The sequence below is a fragment of the Phoca vitulina genome, unplaced genomic scaffold, assembly GCF_004348235.1.
Source record: "Phoca vitulina isolate PV1807 unplaced genomic scaffold, GSC_HSeal_1.0 scaffold6, whole genome shotgun sequence".
Taxonomy (NCBI): domain Eukaryota; kingdom Metazoa; phylum Chordata; class Mammalia; order Carnivora; family Phocidae; genus Phoca; species Phoca vitulina.
Window position 1 is genome coordinate 23257572 of NW_022589709.1, and position 24018 is coordinate 23281589.

General features: G+C 37.0%; 1 protein-coding gene across 2 annotated transcripts in view; it reads right to left on the minus strand.

Annotated features, from left to right (window-relative positions):
* Nucleotides 1–24018, minus strand: part of MAN2A1 (mannosidase alpha class 2A member 1) — a 165189-nt gene that overhangs the window by 84819 nt on the left and 56352 nt on the right. For both annotated transcript variants that reach the window (XM_032403874.1, XM_032403875.1), the window contains exons 5-8: nt 20334–20461; nt 11577–11750; nt 8644–8830; nt 4172–4349 (exon numbers count right to left, since the gene is read on the minus strand). In XM_032403874.1, coding sequence (XP_032259765.1) covers nt 4172–4349; nt 8644–8830; nt 11577–11750; nt 20334–20461 — 667 coding nt within the window. The remainder of the gene's footprint in view (nt 1–4171; nt 4350–8643; nt 8831–11576; nt 11751–20333; nt 20462–24018) is intronic.

Here is a 24018-nt window from a genome sequence, read left to right on the forward strand (position 1 = left end):
CACTTAACACATTCTAAGAAGCAGAATATAAGTGTGTGTGTGTATAACCATGAGGGTCACAAATGCAAAGAAATACAGCATTAACTTCAGGCCCAATAGTACAGACAAGCTCAGGGAAGTATACTGATAAAAGTACCAAAATATTCAACAATCTAAATTTCTGACTCACTTTCTCATCTATATAAAAAGGGATTTCTACGAGATAACAAAAATTCCCTTCAGTTTCAGATTTTAGGGAACTGTGGCATGCTACAGAGTTAATATTAACAACAAAGTATACCCTTTTAGAATATTGTAACTAATTTTTGGTATTAGCCAAGATGAAAGTATTTCCTTCTTGGCAATTGCCCCAGGCAAAGTTCATGTAAGTAGCCTGGTGAGCATTCTCACAAATTTAATTCAATCTCCAAGGACTGATATATAATCCTGTATTTATGCTAGAGTAGTTTCAAAAGAAATTATTTAAGAATGAATTTTTCTATAGTCTCTTGGTAGCTCAAAGTACGTATTCCAAATAACCAAAAAAAAAAGTAGATGTTTTTTACTTCAAAAGGCAACAAATTATATCTTTAACATATCCTTAATCTTAAACATAATCAAACTCCTCTATCAGAGCAACATATGAGAAAAATACATAAATTGTTAAATAAGTGATGACCAATGGGAAACTGACTGGCTTGGTTGGTACAATGTCAATTTTTTAGCCATCTAAATTCAATTGCTTACTTGTGTTTTTCCTTTCATTAAAAGAAAATAATAAACTGAAGCCTCTGGCTTGGACAAAATAACTTCAAACATCCTATAGAGAACAGATACTAGATAAACCACAGAGAGAAAAAAAGCTTTTGTTTGAGGGTATCTAAGGACAATCAAAGCAGCCAACACTTGAGTGACAAAAATTCCAGAAAGAAAGGAAATGCATGAAGGTTACTGGGTACAAGGTTAGAATGCAAAAGTCAACTGTATTTTTATACATGGAATATACCACATTCATGGATGGCCTAATATTTGTAAAGAAGTTAACTGTACTCAAATTGATCTATAGGTTCAATGCAATCCCAATCAAAATTCCAACTTTTTTTGGTAGAAATTTAAAAATTGATCTTAAATCTATACAGAACTATAAAGAAAACCAATGCAATCTTGAGAAAGAAAACAAAATTAGAAGACTTATGCTATCAGAAATTAAGATCCATTCTAAAACTATAGTAATTAAGACAGTCTGAGATTAAATAGACAAAATTGAATAGAGTCTATCTATACAAGAGCCGCACAAATAGTTTCACTCAAAATTAATGAAAAAGATGATGCTGCAGTAAAGTGGGCACACTGGTCTTTTCAATAAATGGTGGTAGATACCCATATGGGCAAAAATGCACCTTGATCCCTATCTTCATACAATTCACAAAAAAATCAATTCCAAACAGATTACAGACCTAAATATTGAAGGTAAAACAATAAAGCTTCTGGAGGACAGCTTCATAGGAAGCGTATTTTCATGACTATGGGGTATAAACAAAAATTTCTTAAGCAGAACATGACATGGAAAGGAAAATACTGTTATATTAGATTTAATTAAAACAAAGAATTTCTGTTTATCAAAAGACAGCATTAAGAAAGAAATTAAAAAACAGGCTCACATAGTGGGAGACAATATTTGCATAACTTTTATCTGAAGGAAGACTCAAACCAAAATACATAAAAGAGTTATAAATGGTACAAAAAAAACCAGACAACCCAATTTAAGGAAAAGTCATCAAAAAATTTAAATAGTCACTTCACAAAAGAGGATACCTAAATGGCAATAAACTTATGAAAAGAGGTTCAACTCATTAACTACCAGGGAAATATAAAATAAAACCATCATATCGATCATAAAAAAATAAAAATTAAAAAAAATCCTAACAATAAAAAATCTGAGTAAGGAAGTACAGCAACTGAAATTGTCATACAATGCAACGACTAGTGCATCTATTTTGGGATACCATTTGGCAATATCTACTGAAGTTGAAGATGTGCATACCCAGTGACCAAAAATTTCTATCCCATTTTATACCCACATAAATTCACATACATGTATATAAAAACATGCACAAAATATTCAAAATGGCTTTATTTGTAATACACAAAAACTGGAAACAACCCAAATGTCCATCAATAATACAATGGACAAATCATGACATATTTATCAAACGGATACTAAAGATAATATACAGTATTAAAAATGAATATACTGTGGGGCACCTGGGTGGCTCAGTTGGTTAAGCATCCAACTCTTGATTTTGGTTCAGGTCATGATCTCAGGGTCATGAGAATGAGCTTCACACTGGGCTCCACACTCAGTACAGAGTCTGCTTGAGAGTCTCTCTCTCCTCTCCCTCTGCCCCCACCCCGCTCACACTCCCCCCGCCAAGATAAATAAATAAAATCTTCAAAAAAATATATATATATATTGCTACATGCAACAATACAGATGAATCTCACAAACATAACAAGGAGCAAGGAAAGCCGGACACAAAATAACACATACTTAAGATTTCCTTCTTGTATCATTTCAAAAGAAAAAACACTAACCATGATGATAGAAGGGAAAATAAGGTTACTTTTGTAAGATTTGGCAATGATTTGAAGGATGTCTAAGGGACTCTTCTGGGATGCCATAACTGATCTGTCCTAAACTAGAGGGCAGTCACATGGGGGTTTCTAAACTTGAAAAATTCTCTGTACACTTAACTGTTTGTGCACGTCTCCTATGTATGTGATACTTCAATTTTTAAAGTGACTTTACAAATTGCCCTACTGGGCAAAGAAGGAAACAGGTAAAATACAAAAATCAGTACTTTAATTCTTTAGAATGAGTGGTAGATCCTTTTGCGGATCTCAAAACCATTCACTAGGAAGATGTACTTAGGGATAAAATACCCATCTGCATATGCCATCTCCTAAGTAAATGTTCGTGTATCAGCTTCATCTTTGAGGAGATTATAGAGATGATTTAAACATAGACCTAAAGTTCATAATTTGGTAGAAATTCAGTTGTAAGTATCTTGAATACACCTGGCATTTTATTTAAGTTTATTTAACTATTTAATATTATTTACATTTACTTAATAAACTTGAATTCTCCCTACATAAAATGTGGCCTATCATCAGTTTTCTAATTTCCTAAACAGTAACATCTCTTCCTTTCTGTAGTATTTCCATAAATATTCTACTGTCTCATAGGTTAGTATGTGAATATAATAAACACGTTGGGTAATTTTCTCATATAGGGTCTAATATAGGACTCTTGTTTGAATCCTGACTCATGAAACATATGCTTAAAAAAAAATGCCTGTATGTGATCAGGAAAATCTGAATATCTGGATATATGATAATATTGAATTATTGTTAATTTTTTAGATGTAATAGTGGCATTATGATTGTATTTTTAAACAGAGTCCTTATCATTTAGATACATACTGAAATGGTTACAGGTGAAACTACATGACTACTATTTCCTCCAAAATAATCCCTGGGAGAGGGTGAAGGAGGACAGTGAGGCACAGCTGAAGTGAGAGTGACCTCGAGTTGATCAATGTGGTAGCTTAGCTATGGATATGGGGAGGCGGGGGTCAGGGGAAGGGTAAGTTGTTCTCAAAACTTTAGGGTACATTCAAAATTTTCCAAAAGGGGAAAAAAAAAAAAAGAGAAAGAACTACAGGTAAATGATTAATTTTGGAAGTCTTCTCAACTAAGAAAGATGCTAGTGTATTCTCTGGACACAAGACATTCATTTGCAAAATTCATGATATGTTCATCTGCATTGCCCGTCACATTACTAAAATCACAAGGATGCAGCCGTCAGAGAAACAAACTTTTGATGCTGGTAGAAAAACAGGACATCACTGAAAACTGAAGATCACAACTTAGTAGGTGCATATTTACAACTACATAAAAGTAAAGTCTCTTTAATGCTGTAGGAATGGGGGGGAAAGGGACAACTTCAGAAATGCAACTATAGTACTAGATAATTTTCCTCTTTAAGAACTACACTCTTACATACAAACTACATATTCTAGGAAATATTGGGATGTGGGACAAAGAAACTAAGGCTGTTGTGTTTTAGCCTCATTTAATAATGAAGGCTCAACTTCAAATACAGGATCATAATTAAATATTTTCAAATTACCTTAACATTATACTCAGGATGAGAATTCATATAATCAAAAAGCAGCTGATAATTCTTATACTGATGATCCCATTCTATGCGTTCACAGTAGCGAAAATCATCTCCTAGTGGGGCCAGGACAACTGTAGTACGGAAGAGCTTTGACTTCTTTCGGTACTGATCTAGAAGCATCTCAGCCCTACAAAAGAAAAAGGAAAATAAGAATAGTACTAAGAAAAGGACAATGGGGCAACTCATTAAAAAGTGTATTATGTTAAAAGAAATTGTTGTATATTTTACCTGTATTCTAGGTTAGTATGATTTATAAGGCAGATTTTTTAAAACTACTATACTAATTTTCATTATCCACTTAAAATATTCATAAATTTTGGGGTGCCTGGGTGGCACAGTTGGTTGAGCATCCAGGCTCTTGGTTTTGGCTCGGGTCACGGTCTCTAAGTCATGAAATCAAGCCCCGCATCAGGTCCTGTGCTCAGCGCAGAGTCTGCTTGGGATTCTTTCTCGCTCTCCCTCTGCCCCTCCCCTCTGCTCTCTCTCTCTCTAAAATGGATAAGTAAATCTTTTAAAAAATATATTCATAAATTCTTACCAGGGAGAAAAACCCACAGTTTTCCAATGGATTATCCTTAGAGAAATAAAGTCACATACCAACTTTGACATAAAATTACTGGGAACATCAATGGCCTCCTGAAGCCCGGCCATAGACACTGGATCCCAGATTGCCTGTGTTTTAAAATAATTTAGTCCAAGAAGACAATAAGGATTTCTTATCTATATAAACTTTGAAGTTGGCTTTGACTTAAGATCCCTTTCTCTAATTTGATGTAAACTTGCCTGATTACACATAAAAAAATTAATAGTTTGAATGAAACCAATTATAGAACCTGATTTCCTCTTCAAAAGGAAGAAAAACAACTTACTTAACACCTGCCATCAATAAACTGGATATGTGTCAGTGTCCTTCTCAGGGCTGATCAACAGATAAACTTTTGGAGATCAAATAGCTTTTTTGATTTCTACCTCCCTCAGATCTAACCCGTGAGTCCAAAGGTCAGCTAAATACTAAATGTGCTGATGTGTTTTTATATTTCATATTCTAGGTTTCTGCAGAAAACCTGTGGGGTTGAACTGCTGAATGCTGAACTGGGGTACCATTTGAGTAAGTCTAGGAATACAAAGTATTTAAGAGGAATGGCTTATAAAAATGAAATTAAATAAGCGGATGAAGAACTCAGAGTAGTTCTCTATGTTTGTAATGCCAAGCTTAAGAAATCAGTGATAAATGACTAATGTGCTTTTTACCCAGTATTCCAATTTTCATTTCTAGGGTTATCGAGAAGTTCCAATTCACAATATAAAAACTTACGAAAGAAACTCAAAGACCATCAATAATGGAACGAAGTATTTTATAGAATTAAAAACATTTAACTAAATTTAGAATCTCACATGACCTTTTTATACTGATAGTCTCTGAAACTGCCTTGCAAATATTAAATTATTAGCAAAATTCAATAACTTGGTAAAATATAACCATAATGTTCTTACATAACATAGTTTTCTGAGATTAGCATTCAGTAGAATACTTAATTTTTACTAATAATTTACTAATATTCCACACTTAACCAAAAATAACCTTGGATTATTACTTATAATTAAAAAAATACATGTCTAATGAGATTAATCAAATAGAAAGAAAAATAAGAGAAAAAAACCAAACATATAAATCACAGATATGAGAAAGATACACTGTGACTGAGCATCCAATCAGATTCCCCTAGGCAACCAGCATAGAAAAGGGTAAGTGATCATTTAAATGAATGCCAAGGTTTACTACTAGATATACCATATCTTGTGTGTATATGCATATGACACATAAGAGGAAAGAATCACGAACATTAAATGTGACTCTTCCATTCAGCATCTGTCCTAACTCCCAAGCTCCTGCTCAGAAGCTGTCAACACGGAATTCAAGAGACCAATCTATACTACCTGGTAGAGTGGATATTCACTAAATACATCGTACACTAATGCCAAATGAAATGACCAATATCACACTTGAAGATGTGCAGCAGCAATCTGCTCTTCACTCCTACCAGGTTAGAAATGTCAACTTAACTAGAACCAAGAAAAAAAAATTTCCTAGAACATCCTGTATCATTTGACACATAAATCACCATCATATGTAAAATACGTTGTATTTTAAAAACTCAACGTGATAAAGAATGGTACCTCTTTATTTGCGAAGTAGAGGAACCTGCTGAACTAAACAGTACCAATTTTATCACCTGTAAATTATAGTTAAATTTCATTTCTTTAGGGTATTAAAAATCAAGTGCCACTAAGCTGGAATGCCCATGTTTGCTCTCCATTAATCACAAAGTAAAAAGGACGGTGATATCTGGATGTGAAGTAACCAGTAAAGATTTCAAGAATTATAAGAAGTTTTTTAAAAAATCTACATAAGTATTAAATAGACTCTTTCATCTCTATGCCCCCAGGTGCCTGGAAATCACTTGCAGATTCACTGGAACTGACTGAGCACAAGGTATGTTCCTGGGGGGCAATCTTTGTAGTGTCAGATGGGACACAGCAAAAGGATTACACAAAATAGCTTCCCCCTCCCAATAATGCACTTTAAACAGGTACTCTCAGCAACACCCAAGAAAGAAAAAGAGGAGCCTCACAAGGTCTTTGGTGCACTGGGAGTCCCCAGTTAAAGCATCTGGTTACCTTCAAAGAAATTCCCTATCTCTGACCCCCTGAGCTACAGAACAGCGTATGCTGCCTAGCTCTATACCTTTTGCCACATAATACACTGGATTATTCTCCGACGCCTAACTAACCTAAGCCCAGAAAGCACGCTATTCACTCTTCCTCACTGATCTTCACTGCTGTAGGAACCAATAAAATGAAACCAGGTTGATCCCTAATCTTGGGACAGTTTTTCAAAATAACTATAAAAATCAGATTTTGCTAGAAGCGATCTATGGCTTCAAGAAGGCTGCCATGTTAAAATACTTTTGTGTGTGCCAGAGTGAGGGGCCCTCAATGGAATATTTTATGGCCACAAGGACTGACTCAAGGCAGAGACTCAATCTCACCTTCTCCTTCCACACAGTTTTTAAAAAAGCAATTTTTAAAATAAATAGACTTGATAGTGCACAGTGCAAAGATCTTACTTTATTTAAAAGGCTTTATCATTGTGCTTCGAAACCACCTGGGGGCATGGTTATGTTGGCACCCTATTCTCATTTTGTTGGGCTGGAGATTTTTTGAAAGCTCCCTGGGTGATTTGGGCAGCCATGCTTGGTAACTACAAACATGCCTCATCCTTGCCCATTTAACCCTCCTGTGGAAGGCAGGATGCCTGGCTTCTTCTTAGCAATTCACACGAGCGTGGAGTTCCCAGAAACCATCAGACTTACAAATGGCAAAAAAAATTGCACATAATTATTGTTATACAATTAGTGTACACAATATGATGAGTTTAAAAATATTCCTACACTCGTGTTGCCATCATGTTATTGAAAATTTTTTAAGGATAACATGTACAAGAACCTAGGCAGAGTAGGTTTTCAGAAACCAGAAATTCCAGGGTCTTAAAAACAGTTAATGAATGTTGTGGTTTGCAGAATTTATGGCTGTCATCCTACTTTAACTGTTTATAGCTACCCCCCTCACTCTCAAAAATCTCATGTGTTTAATAAATAACACGATCGATCTAAAAAAATAAAATAAAAACCTGTATCATTTTTCTGCCAGAGGTGAATGGTTTATATTGCAACACAATGTTTTATTTAAAGGCATTATACACCAGTAATTTTTAAGTGAAGAAATTAAACTTTAAAAGCACACAAATGACAAGTATAGGTAATGAGATGCTTCCGTCATGAGCATAATTTTCTTCCTAAAAAAATGATTCATTCCTTTTTTATTTAAGTAATTATCTTTAAGTATAAATATTCCTAATTAAAAATTGTCTGTAAGTCAAAAATATCAGAAAGATCGAAAGAGTGTATTCATCAGAGCTGGGCAGCATCCACTATTATTGAAATTGTATTAAAAGAACAGATAATTATACTCTTTATATGTTCCATTTCAATAAACCTGTTTTTGCAGTTGGGTTGCTTTTCTTACCAATGTATACAATAGAGACCAGAAGTTTTATTATCAACTAAAGTATGTGAGATCAATAAAAAGCAGCAGAAGGCTTTTATAATGAGGGCAAAGGAGAGGGTAATAACAGAGTGTTATAGGTTCTCCATTGTATATTGATCAACTGTTGTTCATTTTCCATTAAGTTATAACACATAAAAGGCACAGTCAAAGCTCTGCATTTTTAAGTTGCTTTAGATCTGGTTGAATAAGTACCTTGAGCATGGATAACGTTGGCTACTGAACCCTTTAGCAAAGAGCAGCAGAGTTGTTGCTTTGTTCAAGATGCTGTCTTAACGAAATGCATATTTTCATACCTCTTTTGGACATTTCCAAGATGTATTGTTTCTGGGGGGACTCCCCAGGGACAACCAAATCTGCCTCCGGGAAGCCGTTTAAAATCAAACTGGCAGCATATTTTAGGATCAGGTCCGCACGTATGAGGGATGTCATAGCTGTAGAAAGGCATCATGTGGCAAAAAATATCTGTGCCAGATCCCAGATCTAAAATAAAGAGCCAACAGACAAACCTGGATTTATAAATTGTGTTTTCCCAAAACTGTTCAAAATGCCAGTACTTTCTACATATATAATGCAAGCTCCACCCTAAATGTACAACCTACTTAACTACTACTCATACATAAACTCCAGTGGCATTTAAAGACCACCAGCCTGAAGGAAGAGACTCACATCTCAGTCTCTCTCTACCTCCTCTATCTAAACTGAGCAGAGACCCATCACGGACCAGTGTCCGCTGGCCTGGAAAGATACAAACGAACAGAAGCAAAAGTTATCCCTGGCTCATCCAAAAATATGGGCTGTGTCCATCCCTGGCTGCCAGCTCCTTGCCACATCTGTCCCCACATCAGTAACGGGACACACTGGGGAAGACCATGACACTAGCCGTGGAGGAAAGGAGAGAAGGAGAGAGGAAGAGAATAAAAGGAGGAAAGGAAGAAGTAGGGAGGCTTGTGAGAATGCTGGGCAAATTCCTATCTTTTTCTCGCTGTGAGGAGAAGAAAGGGCAACCGGAAGAGTTCACAGAGTCTCCCCGATGTTCACCAATGAAGAGCCACTGGGACTTTTCACCAAGAAAGCAGCACAGGACAAGGGGAAGTACTTCTTAAAACCAAACCAAACAAACAAACAAAAAAACCCAAGAATAAAAACAAAGCAAACAAAAAATATACTGAAAGCGAGCACTGGTTCCTGATGCAGAACCGTCTTTAATTAAATCCTCAATGCCAGCAAGTGTTGTTATCACTGCCCTTGAGAGGTCAGAAGCCTACCACCCAGTGATGGAGGACTTGAGCAAGGGTTAAAAATGGTTACCTTTTAGGCTCCTGACCTGTAAATACCTCTCCCTCTTTATTTATAAAGTGTGGATTTCTACTTTTCAGCAATGGGTTATGTATTGCTTTTATGACAAAGACAGACACAACAACGAAAACAAAAAAGCAACACGCACGTTTTAAAAAATGAAAATAACTCCTTCATTAAGAACCAGAACACACAAAGAAGCTCAAATGAGTTCCAAAACATAATTTTGAAGCAACATGTTCAAATCTATCTGGTAAGTGCTAAAATATTCCAGTTCTATCTCATACTCCATCTAGTTAATTACCAGCTCTTTTCCGAATTTTAAAGCTTTTATAATTTGTATATTTTTGTGCTGTCAGTTGCTTCACTGAATCACACTCGAGTGTGACATCACGGATGCTGGTCACTAATGCTTGCTATCCGCACAGAGGCCCTCGGTGACAACTCTTCTTCCCTTCTCCGGTAGATCAAAGACACTCAACAGCCCCACTCCTTCGCCTCACCCGTACTATTTAGCAGCTCATTTACACATTTCAGTTTATCTGCTGCTGTTGGTCTTGTCTTTTATCAAATTAAGACTATAATTTCCTGATAGGCAAGGAAGTTTTCTATATTTCTTCCAAGCATGGTATTAAGTACATAAAAGTACTTAGTACTTTCTTGCTGATTGATATTTATGGGCAATTTGAATGTAGGCAATACTGTTAAGTAGGGCCTCTTCAAATTAACAATCCCTTTTTTTTAATTAATATGCTCTTTGCATTTGATCAAACTATACAGGATATAACCCCCTACAAGTTCTCGTTTTCCCTACAGGTTTTAATTTCCAGAATAAAAAATTATATAGTTAATTTCTTTCCTTATTGAAAAAACAGCAGTACGTATAAGGAAGTTACCGTCTAGATTTACAAACGATTTTTTGAAAACACTTAAGGGGGGATCTAACTTACACAGGAAAACAAGTATGATGCAATGCAGTAATTTCTGAACATTGTTTTAGCAACGAAACCCTTTTTGTGGATGAAATCTTACTGAAAACCCAGTACCGGGAAAGCAGTGAATGGCAGGGGCTTAAAAGTCTGGGCTTCTGAACTACACAAAGCTGGATTCAGGTCTCGCCTCTGTACCTACTACCTGTATGACTTTTGGCAAAAGGCTTCACAGCTCTAAGCATCCATTTCTTCACCATTTAAAAGGGATAATGAGAGAACCGAAGTTAAAGGATAAAGATCTAGTGAGAGAGCAGATATAAAGCATACAGTACAATGCATGGCCCAGAATAAAGAACTCAATAAAGAAAAAGAAATAATAAGGTATTCTGAATTAAATGGGGGTTGGGAAAGGCAAAAACCTCTCAAGAAGCCTAAATCTTGTCTCCTTCCCACCCCTCAGCAAAGAGCTGTAGAAGTATGACCTTGGGAACACCTGTGCACCCACAGAATACAGCGTGAAAACAAGCAGGACAGGTAATAGGAGGGCTGTTCCAGGAGGACAGGATTAATGGTTTAAAAGGCAATTCTTACTAGATGCAGAGACAGGAAAGACAGAAGGAGGAAACACAGGCTGAATGTGAAATAAATGACTGGATATAAGTTCTCACACATGTTCAACTTTGTGATAAAACAAGTCCTTTTCAAAACAGAAGGAAGTAAAAGCATTCTTTGCAAAAGACTAATTCCTTACATTTATTTACTTCCTTTAGGCATAAAAAAGAATCCACAGTGTTCTATAGATAAATATCCTCACCACTGCTTAAGAGAATCTTAACACAAATACACTGGGAAAAAAATCGTAAGAATGTGTATCTTGAAGCAACCTAATTTTCAAGACTGACACTCTGAATAAAGCCCGTAACAGCAGGAGTTCATAACCCTTATGAAATAACATCTAGGTCAAGTGAGATCTTCCACTTTCATCACACCCTACGTACCCCAATTCTGTCTCCAAAAAAATTCCAGCGTTTTATGCAATGCAAAATGTTTTTTAACTGCATAATGAACTCTCTGAATAAGCATGTGAGAAAATCCAGCGCGTTTGAGGAGATAAGCCATTGTTGGCGAATGTCCAAAAGGATCAATAGACCAACCGGACCGAGGTTTCACTCCTGTCGATAAAGAAAATAAGTGTTATTTTTTTAATTGATAATGAAATGAAGTCACAATCCATTCAGAGCCATCAGAGTTCTATGGTATTCTGGGTCTGAGGACAAAGCATCTGCCCAGCATTCCCCTTTAGCATACGTTCCCAGCAGGGCTCCCAGACGGGAGGATGCTGCCGCTGCCATGTCTTCTTCCCAGGCAGAGGAATCGCACTAGAGGTTAATCAACTGGCACTGAAATCAGCACTCTGCCATCTCATAGATACTAGAAAGCTCCTGCCATTTAATGGAGCTAGAGAAACAAACAGGACCTAGCCCCCCCATCCTTCTAAGACCTCACAGTCTTGTTTTCCTTTGAGGTGGATAACCCAGCAACTTGCTATGTAATAAAGAAAAGTAAGCTAACTTATTTCAACCTGGACTCCTCAATCCCAACGTTAAGGGATTTTCAGGCTGTCTTTCATACCTCACAATAGCTTCAAATCATCTTTTTATACAGTAGCAGAAGTGACCAAAATAACTGCACCATATTTCATTAAATCTTAGTGAAATATAATAAAATTGTAATATAATATAATGCTGGTACTTTCTCTCTACCCAGAAAGGATTAATGGAATTCTCCACAACTGACTCACAGCAACTGTTAAGAGCCATTGACTAAAGATATAGCTCAATTTCACATAGGGTACAATGTAAAAAATAAACATAATAAACGTAAAGACTGGAATTAATGAAAGAAGACTAGTCATCCGGCATTATACAAATCTGATCTTTTATTTATTCAGGATACTCAAAAGCAAACTTGTACATACAACCTACAGAAATCTATAGACATAGTATTACTATGTGCATTTTTTTCAAACACCTGGTTAGCACTTCCATATACCTAGACTATGAGAGGTTCTAGGATTACAAAAATGAGTTTATCTTGATCCTGACTGCACAGAATATCATGCAAATAGGTGTAACACAGAGTATCAGAAAAGGGAGGGGAGGGAAGAACTCTGTGGAACAATCTTGAAGATGAACACAGAACTGGGAAGCCAGCAAAGGAGACTGAGGAGAAAAAGTCAGAACTCTCAGAGGACCAAGAATATGTGTCAAAACTCAAAGAACTGACCACATATTTTTGCATTTCACATACGTAATTCACCTCTAAAAACTGTAAAGAAATCTTTTTAAAAAATATTTTATTTATTTGAGAGAGAGAGAGAGGGAGAGATCACGAGCAGGGGGGAGGGGTAAAGGGTGAAGCAGACTCCCCGCTGAGCAGGGAGCCTGATGCGGAACTTGAACACAGGACCCTGGGCCAAAGGCAGATGCTTAACTGACTGAGCCACCCAATTTAGCTCATATTTCTGTGCTATCAGTTGTTTCACTAAATCACACTCAATTTAGTATTTTTGGTTTTTTGTGGTGGTATGGTTTAACAATTCTGGAACTACTTTTCATGTATTCTAAGGTTGAGCAAATTAAGACCAGGGAGCCAGGGTTCACACTGTTAAAGAACTACCAAATATGTAAATGTGGGAGAGCAGAATGTACTTTAGGACCCTGACTTGAAATAGGAGGTATCAGCACTAACTTACGGTTTTGTAACACACACCCACACCCACACCCATTTTCTAGCTCTGCCCCAGGAGGGCCTAGATACAGTAACACCTCAGGACCAATGAGCACACCTTAGCTTTTAGATGATGACTTCTGAACACTATGCTCTATTAAAAATAACCTTAAAGAAATGGCTCATCCCAGGACGGTGGCTGGGAAAATACAAAATAAGCCTGGAACATATACTTACAGCATAAAGTAAAGAAATGGTCAAAGAATCATCGGAACATATTAAAATAACTCAGGAGACAGCCTGTAGGGGCTTCCACTATCCAAATGTGTGACAATTGGGGCATCAAAATAAACAATGATAGTACTGGGTTATAACCCATTGAATAAAATAAGAAGCCACGAGATCCATGAGCCCTAAATGAAAAGAAAATAAAAAAAGAAATAGGAAATAAAGGAAACAAAAAGGAAAGGTATATTCCTTTCAGTAGAATGCCAACTAATAATTATAGAAGGAATGACAGAATTAGAAAACCATCAATGGATCCTAAAACTACAACAGGCAAGTTTGATGAGGAACAGGATATTTAGCTAATCTCAATGTGTCTCCCACAAATAAGTTATTAATTAAAGAAGAAAGATGTAACAGTACGGCAAAGAAACTTAAGAGACACAAATTAAGCAACTGATCAAGGCTAGCAGCACCAGTATTAGAACAGGGAGACATCATGTGCCTCCTGACAGGATGCACTGAGGCCAACAGAACATCACTGCAGTGATATTCGAGCAAAAGAAGTAGATTGGTTTAGGGGCACCTGGGTGGCTCAGTCGGTTAAGCGACTGCCTTCGGCTCAGGTCATAATCCCAGGATCCTGGGATCGAGTCCCACATCGGGCTCCCTGCTCAGCGGGGAGTCTGCTTCTCCCTCTCCCTGCCACTCCCCCTGCTTGTGCTCTCTATCTCTCTGACAAATAAAATCTTTAAAAAAAAAAAGAAGTAGATTGGTTTAGGTTAGGAAGGAGGGAAGAAGGGAGGGAAGGAAGGAAAGAGGGAAGGAGGGAAGGAAGGAAAAACAACCTGAAGCTAATCGTGAGGAAATGGACATACTCAAATAAAAGGACTTTCTACAACAAAGTCCTGCACTCCTCAAAAATATCAAGGTCAAGAAATTTTTTAAAAAGGCTGAGGAGCTAGCTGTTCCAGATTAAAGGAGACTGAAGAGATGTGATAACTAAATGCAACACATGAGCATGGTTAGATCCTGGACTTCAAGGGAAAAAAAAAAAAAAAGCACCTTTTATTAAAAAAAAAAAATGCTATTGAGAATTTGAATATAGCCTATGAATTTGATTACAGTATTATATCACTGCTAACATTCTGGATTTGATAACTTTCTTCTGGTTATATAAGAAAATGTCCTTTTTTTTTAATTTAACTTTTTTTAATTTTGTTATGTTAATCACCATACGTTACATCATCAGTTTTTGATGTAGTGTTCCATGATTCATTGTTTGCGTATAACACACAGTGCTCCATTCAATACGTGCCCTCTTTAATACCCATCACCAGGTTAACCCATCCCCCCACCCCCTCCCCTCTAGAACCCTCAGTTTGTTTCTCAGAGTCCATAGTCTCTCCTGGTTCGTCTCCCCCTCCATTTCCCCCCCTTCATTTTTCCCTTCCTGCTATCTTCTTTTATTTTAACATAAAATGTATTATTTGTTTCAGAGATACAGGTCTGTGATTCAACAGTCTTACACAATTCACAGCACTCGCCATAGCACATACCCTCCCCAAAGTCTATCACCCAGCCACCCCATCCCTCCCACCCCCTACCACTCCAGCAACCCTCAGTTTGTTTCCTGAAATTAAGAAGAAAATGTCCTTATTTTCTTAGAAAACACACAATGAAGGATTGGAAGATAAAGAAAGAAGATGCCTCCAACTTACTGTCAAATAGTTCAGAAAAACATGCATTATGAATCTAAGTACAGGACATATGAAAGAGCCCTTCCCAGCTGTCATGCAGCTTTTTATAAGTTTGAAATTATATCAAAATTAAGTTATAAAATAATAAAGGATTGCAATGTCCCAAATAACAGGGGCGGAATTAGCTTGCAAGTGAGAGTAAAAATCACCATCAAATTCTACAGTGATGTCAGATTTTAGCAACGTTAGGGATGTTTTCCCTATCAAACTCACATGATCCACAGGAGCAGCAACCTAGCTGCAGTGGACTTAAGAGTTCCTGGGAGGTGATGATACAGAAAAGGAAGAATGTAAACCATATTTTTTAAAACTCTGACATGAAAGGAGGTGAGAGCTAGGCAGAGACCTAGAAAGGACCCCAGTATCCCACTAGGGTTTTCCTTGGTATGGTAAGTACTGTTTTAAAAGGGGTAAGGGGCAAATTTAGGTAAAAGCACAGCACAAAAAAGCGCCAAAGTTTTATAAAGGGTATGTTTGCCAATAATACCAGGAAAGATCATGAAAAAGATTTTGTGCCATCAAGCAAGATTATCAAAATACATAATAAAGTAAAACTTGTTAGGAAAAATGACAAGAAATGGTCATTAAAAAGAATAAAATACACCCCTCAATTTTTGACAAACCTAACAGACTTAAAAATTAGAACATAAGTAATATGAATAATATAATTAGTCACTGGATTATTCCAAGTACATTTAATATTAAAGCTTAAGAGAAGTCAGGGAACAGTTAGAAAAACAGGTATTTTGGGCAAAAGACAATGTTGATAACTCAAACTTCAAAAAGTTTATGATATTTTGGGCAAAAGATAATCTTAATAACTCAAACTTCAAAAGGTTTATAATGATATTTGCATAACAGAGGTCACAAAAGCAGAAATTAACAAAAAACGAAACAATTTAAAAAGCATTCCATGACCAAATATAAAGTATCCAAAACAACATGCTGTTCTAAATTGCTTAAAAAACAAAACAGAACATGAATTTACAAAATGCAGCCAAAGCTACAAAAAGATATTTCATTTTCTCAAATGTGTCCATTATCTAAATGTAAGAACTAAAAACCATAAAGTTCCTAGGTAAAAACCACAAAGTAAATCCTATGACCTTAGGTGAGACAATGGTTTCTTAGCTGTGACATCAAAACACAAGTGACAAAAGAAAAACTAAAATGGACTTCATCAAAATCAAAACTTTCGTGCATCAGAGGACACCTTCATGAAACTGAAAAACAACCCACAGAATGGAAAAAAGTATTGGCAAATCATTGTCTGACAAGAAACTAGTGTCAAGAATATATAAAGAACTCTTACAAGTCAACAATAAAAAGACAAAGAACCCAAATGTAAAAATAGCCAAATAATTTGAACAGACATTTCTCCAAAGAAGATATATAAATAGCCAATACACACATGAAAAAACGTTTAACATCATTAGTCTTTAGGGAAATGCAAGTCAAAGCCACAATGAGGGACCATTTCATACACACTAGCATGGCTAAAATAAAAAAGACAATAACAAATGTTGCACATGTAGAGGAATTAGAACTCTCATACGTTGCTGGGGGGAATGTAAAATGGTGCAGCCATTATGGAAAACAATTAGGCAGCTCCTCAAAATGCTAAACACAGAGCTACCATATGACCCAGCAATTCCATTCCTAGGTATAAACTCAGAAGAAATGAAAACATATGTCCTCACGAAAACTTACGCTAGTGTGGGGTAGGGGGATGGGGTAATTGGACAGTGGTCATTAAGGAGGGCACTTGATGTAATGAGCACTGGGTGTTATATGCAAGTGATGAATCACTAAATTCTACCTCTGAAACTAATAATACACTATATGTTAACTAAATTGAATTTAAATTAAAAAAAATATATTTGCTGGGGAAAAAAAACCAAAAACCAAAAAACAAACAAACAAAAAAACCTTACACAAGTGTGTATAGCAGCATTATTCACAGTAGCCAAAAAGGGGAACACTCTAAATGTCTAGCAACTGAAAAAAGGAGAAACAAGTGTGGTCTTTCCAAACAAAAGAGTATTATTCAGCTATAAAAAGGAATGAAGCACTGATACATGCTACAACATGAATGAACTTGAAAACATCATGCCAAGTAAAAGAAGCCAGTTACAAAGGCCATATTGTATGATTCGGTGTATGTAAAATGTCCAGAAGAGTCAAATCCATCCATACAAAAAGCAGGTGAGAGGGCTCCTGGGTGATTAGTCGGTTAAGCGTCCAACTCTTGATTTAGGCTCAGGTCATGATCTTAGGGTCCTGAGATTGAGCCCCATGTCAGGCACTGTACTCAGTGGGGAGTCTTACTTGGATTCTCTCTCTCCCTCTGCCCTTCCTCTGCCCCCCTCCCCCCACACACACTCTCCCTGTCTCTAAAATACATGAATACATCTTAAAAAAAAAAAAAAAAGTAGATTGGTGGTGGCATGGTCCTGGGGCAGGGAAGGGTGGAGTCAAGAAAGGAGTGTGACTATTAATGGGTAAGAGATTTCTTTTGGGGATGTTGAAAATGTTCTAAAAATAGAGGGTGGCAACGGTTGCACAACTCTGTGAATAGACTAAAAACTACTGAATTGTATACTTTAAGTGGATAAATTTTATGATATTGGAGACAATACAATTTTAAGAAGAAAATTTATGCTGAGCAAAAGCTGCTGGATCCAAAGGAGTCAGTCCATATATTCGAAGTTCTGAAACAGGCAAAAATAACCTACAGTGATAGAAATCAGAGAGCAGTTGGCTGCAGGAGAGTTGAGGAGGATGAGGGAACTTTCGGGGGTGATGAAAAAGTGGCTTAACTGGGTATATATATTTGCCAAAACTTGAACTCTATAGTTAAGATTTGCATGTTGCACTGCATAGAACTTATATGTCAATAAAAGCTAAACATAAAGAAAAAAATCCCCAAACTGAGGTTTATAAAAGAAATATTCTTGGTTTAGAACATAATTATTTAAGAAAAGTGGCACTGTGTAGGGGGTCCCTAAGTCTGCCACCCCCATTTAGTGAGCTGTTAAGAAAATGTAGAGGACTCGGCATATGGTCATACTCACAGCTATGACTTATTACAGTGAAAGGACACAATGCAAAATCCACAAAGGGAAAAGGCACAGGGGGCACAGTGTCCACGGGAAACCAAGCACAAGCTTCTAAGAGTCCTTTCCCTATGGAGTCACACAGGATGGGTTCAATCCCTCCATGTTGTGACAACAATCGAAACAACTGTGACAAAAGTGAAATGCTATCAAACAAGGAAGCTCCTGAAGAGACTCAGCGTTCAGGGTATTTGTTGGGGGCTGGTCATGGAGGCATCCTCAGCCTAGCAGTACATGTTAAGATTCTGGACTTCCAGAAGGAAAAGAACTCAATACATGATCACAGTAGCATCTGTGATTAGCATAAACTACATTGTTTTTACACAGTTTAAACACAGTGAAACAATTCCACAGTATCTGTGTGGTAAGGATACATGTTTTTTATTGGACTTATTTCTTGGCATTTCTGTTTTTTTCCTATTTAAAATTTTTTTCTGTGTTAGAGATAAAGTCCCTGCCATCCCCATTCATTCTTTCTTTATATTTTGGAATAATTCAAACTTAAAAGAAAAGGTGTAAGAAAAATATGAAGAACTCCCATAAACTCCTCCACCAGATTTACCAATTACTAACATATTTGCTTTACTTTTTCTTTTGCCATATCATTGGTGTGATTGTTGTTGTTATTAGAATAAACTGCAGATATCATGCCTGTACACAAAAAAGAGATAACACAGGAGGTCTGAAAGTGCTATCTTTAGAAAGGTCTTGCTTGGAAGGTTTGCCCTTGGCTGGTGTCTGGGGACCTGGATTTCCTAAATGCTACAAAATTGTACTCAGATATGAAATATTTGAAAAGAATTACATACCACATTGCAGGATGCAAATATTAGGTACTGCAAAGATTTAAATGAGTCCCATGTTCTTACCAGTTGTAGTGAACACCTGGTTTTATCAGGGCAGCGTCCTCTTCCCCATGTCTTGTGGTAACAAGATCCCTCTTTCCCATGGAGGACCTATTCACATGGTTCCAGTGGAGCGGACCATGCCTTCCACAAACCCCTCTCCCGCATGACCATTTCCAATAAACTGACTAGGGCTTGATGATTTCAGCCCCTATACCTCTGGCCACAGAAACTGGCTCAGAGTTATGCACTTAATCCAAAGTGAGACAATTAGGTAAGGCATTAAGGAAAACTACTGATTAGACTGGGAAGATGAGAATCCTAGTTGCCTATGGCCCTCTTACTCACCATGTGAAGAGAACCAGGAGAAGACTAAAGCCATGCAAAAATAAGCAGAGCCAAGTGGAGCCTGGGTGGCTCAGTTGACTGAGCATCCGATTCTTGATTTCAGCTGAGGTTATGATCTCAGGATTGTGAGATCAAGCCCCGAGTAGGGCTCCATGCTGGGCATGGAGACTGCTTCAGATTCTCTCTTTCCCTTTCCCTCTGCCCCTCCCCCACCCTCTCTCTCTCTCATAAATAAATAAATAAGCAAGCAAGCAAGCAAGCAGAGCCAAAAGAGACAGTGTCCACACAATAAAATCTGAGTCTCCTGGATCCAACTTTACCTGAACCTACCATACCTCTTGAATTCTCAATGACAAAACTAATACCTTCCTGTCATTCTTCTATTTCTTTCTTTTTCTTAGGCAAGTAAATTAGGTTTTTGCCTCTTCTAACCAAGTCTTAACTAATATAAAATTAAAATCCCAATGGGATACTGTTAGAAGAAAATTATTCTAAAAATTAATAAGAATAGTACACAAAATAATAGATTACAAAGTAGATGACAGTAAAAGTGACCACATTATATTTATGCAACTTAGCTTATGATGGAGGAAACATCATAAATTAATGAAGGATAAAAAAATACTGGGAAAATCAGTTATTTAAAAAAATAAAATAGAGCCTCAACTCATGTTCCCCAAAATTAATTGCCCAAAGTAGTCCAAATGAAGGAGAAAGACGTCAATACATACCTAGATTTTTTTCCAGCCACTGATGTCCTTCAATTAGTTGGTCAATTAAGGCAAAATAATGTGGAGCAGCTTCATCAGGCATAACCCAGCCACCTGTCACAATTTCAAACTGACCATTCTGTAGCAAACTAGAGAGAAAATAAATATAGGAGTTTACAATAACATATACAAGAAAAGTTCAAATAAAAGATTTAAAATAGCGTAAACATCAGGGACAGCCCTTAAGCAAGTATAACCATTACTTACATAAGTTACTAAAAAAGTTTTTTAAACCAGGGAATAAATTTCAACTTTGGGGCCCTAGTGATAAAACATCCTTAGTGAAGCGTGTGTGTGTGACCCTTCCTTCCTAGGCAAAGCCTCTGCAGGTCACTGTGGAAGTTCCTTTTCATAAGGTTATAATCTCCCAGACAACTTCAAAGATCCTGATGTCAGGAGACACATCTGATTTATTTCTGAATCTTACAAAGCACCTAGCAAAGTGCTTTACTTGCAGTATATCCTGAATGTTTACTGGAGGGCTGTCGTTTTAAGCATGATATTTGTTTCAATATACCTATATTGAAAATCAATATTTATTTTAGTCCTTCTGACAATGGTAAGTTAATCATGCAAACTACACAAAAGTAATAATAATAAAGGTAAAGCCAGTAAATAACATATGCCTCTGGGAATACAGAAAACATTATAAAGCATTTTGCTCCAGATTCAGTTAAAATGTGTCTATATAGTTTATTTTACATTACTGAGTGAAAAGCTCTAACATTACCATTATCTGTCCATTGGGTACTCCTTTGCCATAATACCATACAAGGTAACTAGATTCCCCACCCCTGGAACAACTGAATTGTTACAAGAAGATCCCTTCCTCCAAAAAAAAACAAAATCGCAGACTATTAAAAATTTGAAGAAGTACCTGAGGAAGTATAGAGGTAAAGAATTTAAGCAAACACCTTAAATGCCATAGACTTGTCAGTCTGCAGTAAGATGGTTTGAAAAATTGTGTAGAATTTCAGAAAGAAAAGCAGCTTTAATAAGGATACACATCACTGGATACCCACCCCTAACAGCCAAGTACCAAGCCAAATTTTGTTGAAGCAGCCCAGAGGCATAGAAGATAAACATTTTCCTACAAAGCCTATAACAGAATCCACTACATTAACATAACATCTGATTTATTCAAACATATGCATAACATACAATCAGTGAGAGAGTGGATAATGGACACAAATTTTAAATATGAATGAATAATTCCTTGTATAAAATTTTTAAATGTTAATTTAATCCTGTATTGCCATGGGAATCACCAACTAACATAATTTCACATGGACACTATGATGGCTCATTATAGTGTCTAAAAAAACCCAAATGTCCAGTCAAACCTTAGATTCTCAGAGGCCCAAATCAAGAACTTACGATACACAAACTGGGAATCTCCAAAAAAAAAAAAAAAAAAAACCCACATTTCTTTAAGAACACAACTAAATCCAAGGCTATTTTATCCTATTCTTACTGTCAAACTGCTTCCAGTCAGTTCTCTTTCTTATCTTTCTGGGGATTGCCAGATTTAGCCACACTCTGGAGGCCTTGGCCCAGACCCAGCTCTTAAGTCTTATGACCAGTACTTGGAAGCCTGAGACGTCAGGACAGATCTGGGATTTAAATTCTGGCCATCAATATAGAAACGTGGCTCCTTATCTCAGCACTCCAGTAAAGAGATCTTTTGGAAAATTTCAGAAATAAATTGGTCAAAACAAAGTCTTTGCTGCTTCTGAACAGTTAATAGAAATTACAGATTAAGAAGTCTAAAAATTAAAATAAAAAAAAATCACTCCAATGATGGAATTTTTCATCTCAGTTTTATTTTGCTACATGATCCCTATCCCCAGGCATGAACGGACTCCAAGAAACAGCTAAGTGAGCAAAGAATCATACCTACTATATACATTAACTAATTTCCCCAGGTCCATTTGTAAACAATCTATCCCTTCCTCCTCCCCATGATGCCCCAGATGTCTGTGACCAGTATTGAGTTCTTATTCGAATGCAATGGTTATCTTAAAGACTGACTTGTCAATTTGGGGCAGGCATGAAAAGCCTCCCATGCATTAAAATGTTTTCCACAACTTTTTTACCTACTTATTTTCTTCTCTCCTATTTTTCCCAAACTGATTGGTCCCAGGTGTCCTCATGTCTCAGCCCAAATAAAACCTGCCCAGAGAAGTCTCCCTGAGCACCCAACCTAAATCAGTTCTCCCACCATACTACCACACTCTCACACGATAGCATTTATCACCAACCAGAATTACCTTGTTCCGTTTCCATGTCTCCTCCCTCTCCCTCCTCAACCCCGCCCACCATGAGAGCAGAATGTAAGCTCCCAGAGAGCAGGGACTAGCACCTGCTGTTTTGCTCACTTATCCACACCCAGCACTGAGAAGTGTGTGTGGCATGTAAGGGGCACTCTGACAGTTGTGAGATAAATGAGGAATGACTGAATGAGACTCTCGGCTCAAAGTCAGTATTAACAGAAAGTTTTAGATTAGATGAAGTTCACAGACATATGCAAAATAAACTGGACAGGAAGGGGCCAGGTGGAAAGGGGTCTGAACAATCTGGGTGTGAGGTGGTACGACCCAGAATATGAAAGTGGTGGGGCACCTGGGTGGCTCAGTCAGATGAGTGTCCGTCTTCGGCTCAGGTCATGACCTCAGGGTCCTGGGATCGAGCCCCGTGTCGGGCTCCCTGCTCATAGGGGAGTCTGCTTCTCCCTCTGCCCCTCTCCCATCACTCCTGCTTGCTTGCTTGCTCTCTCTCTCTCTCACAGAAATAAATAAAATCTTTTAAAAAAATATGAAAGTGGTAGGAAATATGGAAGAGGAAGGAGAGAAAGGAGGTGTCTCATGAAAAATCATCCATGGGAATTGGGCAATGACTGGCAATAGAAGAAAGGATGAAAGCACATATGTCTTGGGTGTTAATTCCTGGTGTCTAACGGCACCGTAGTGTGACACACACAGTGGAGGTGAGAAGGGAGGTCACTCTGGGATCATAAATATAAATTTGGATAAGGCTGTCCGATAAGACGGTGAGACATCCCAAAGGAGCTAACCGAAGATGAAAAGTTCAAGAAAAGAGGCTGATATAAAAATTAAGCTTGGGGGGACTAAAACAAAGAGGAAATAGAGAAGCTAGGAGGTGAGGAGAAAACAATCAAAAGGAGAGTCAAGGACCAAGCAGAAGGAAAATATAAAAGGAAATAGAGGCAATAAGAAATGTGAAAGATAAAAATAAATCTGTGCAAACAGCCTGAAACATTCTAGAAAACAGTAATGAGGTGCAACCTATGCTCCCACTTGGTAAAAGGCATTTTTACAGTTAAAAAGCTACCATGTAATTGTGACTTACTCAGAAAAAGACACATTGGTGGGCCAGAATATAAAGCTGAGAAATAAATTTTTTAAATATTTATACGATTAAAATAGCAAATTACATTACTGGAAAAGAAGGATATAGTTTTATTTATAAAAGCTTCAATCAGAGGGATTTAAAACAAACTTGTAAGAAAGCCAAGTTATTATGTCATACAAGCCAAAAGACTGATACTTTGAAAGAGCATGCTCATATAGGTTTTTAAGAAAAACTATATGAATAGGTCACAACAGGCATGAATGTCACAGTCACA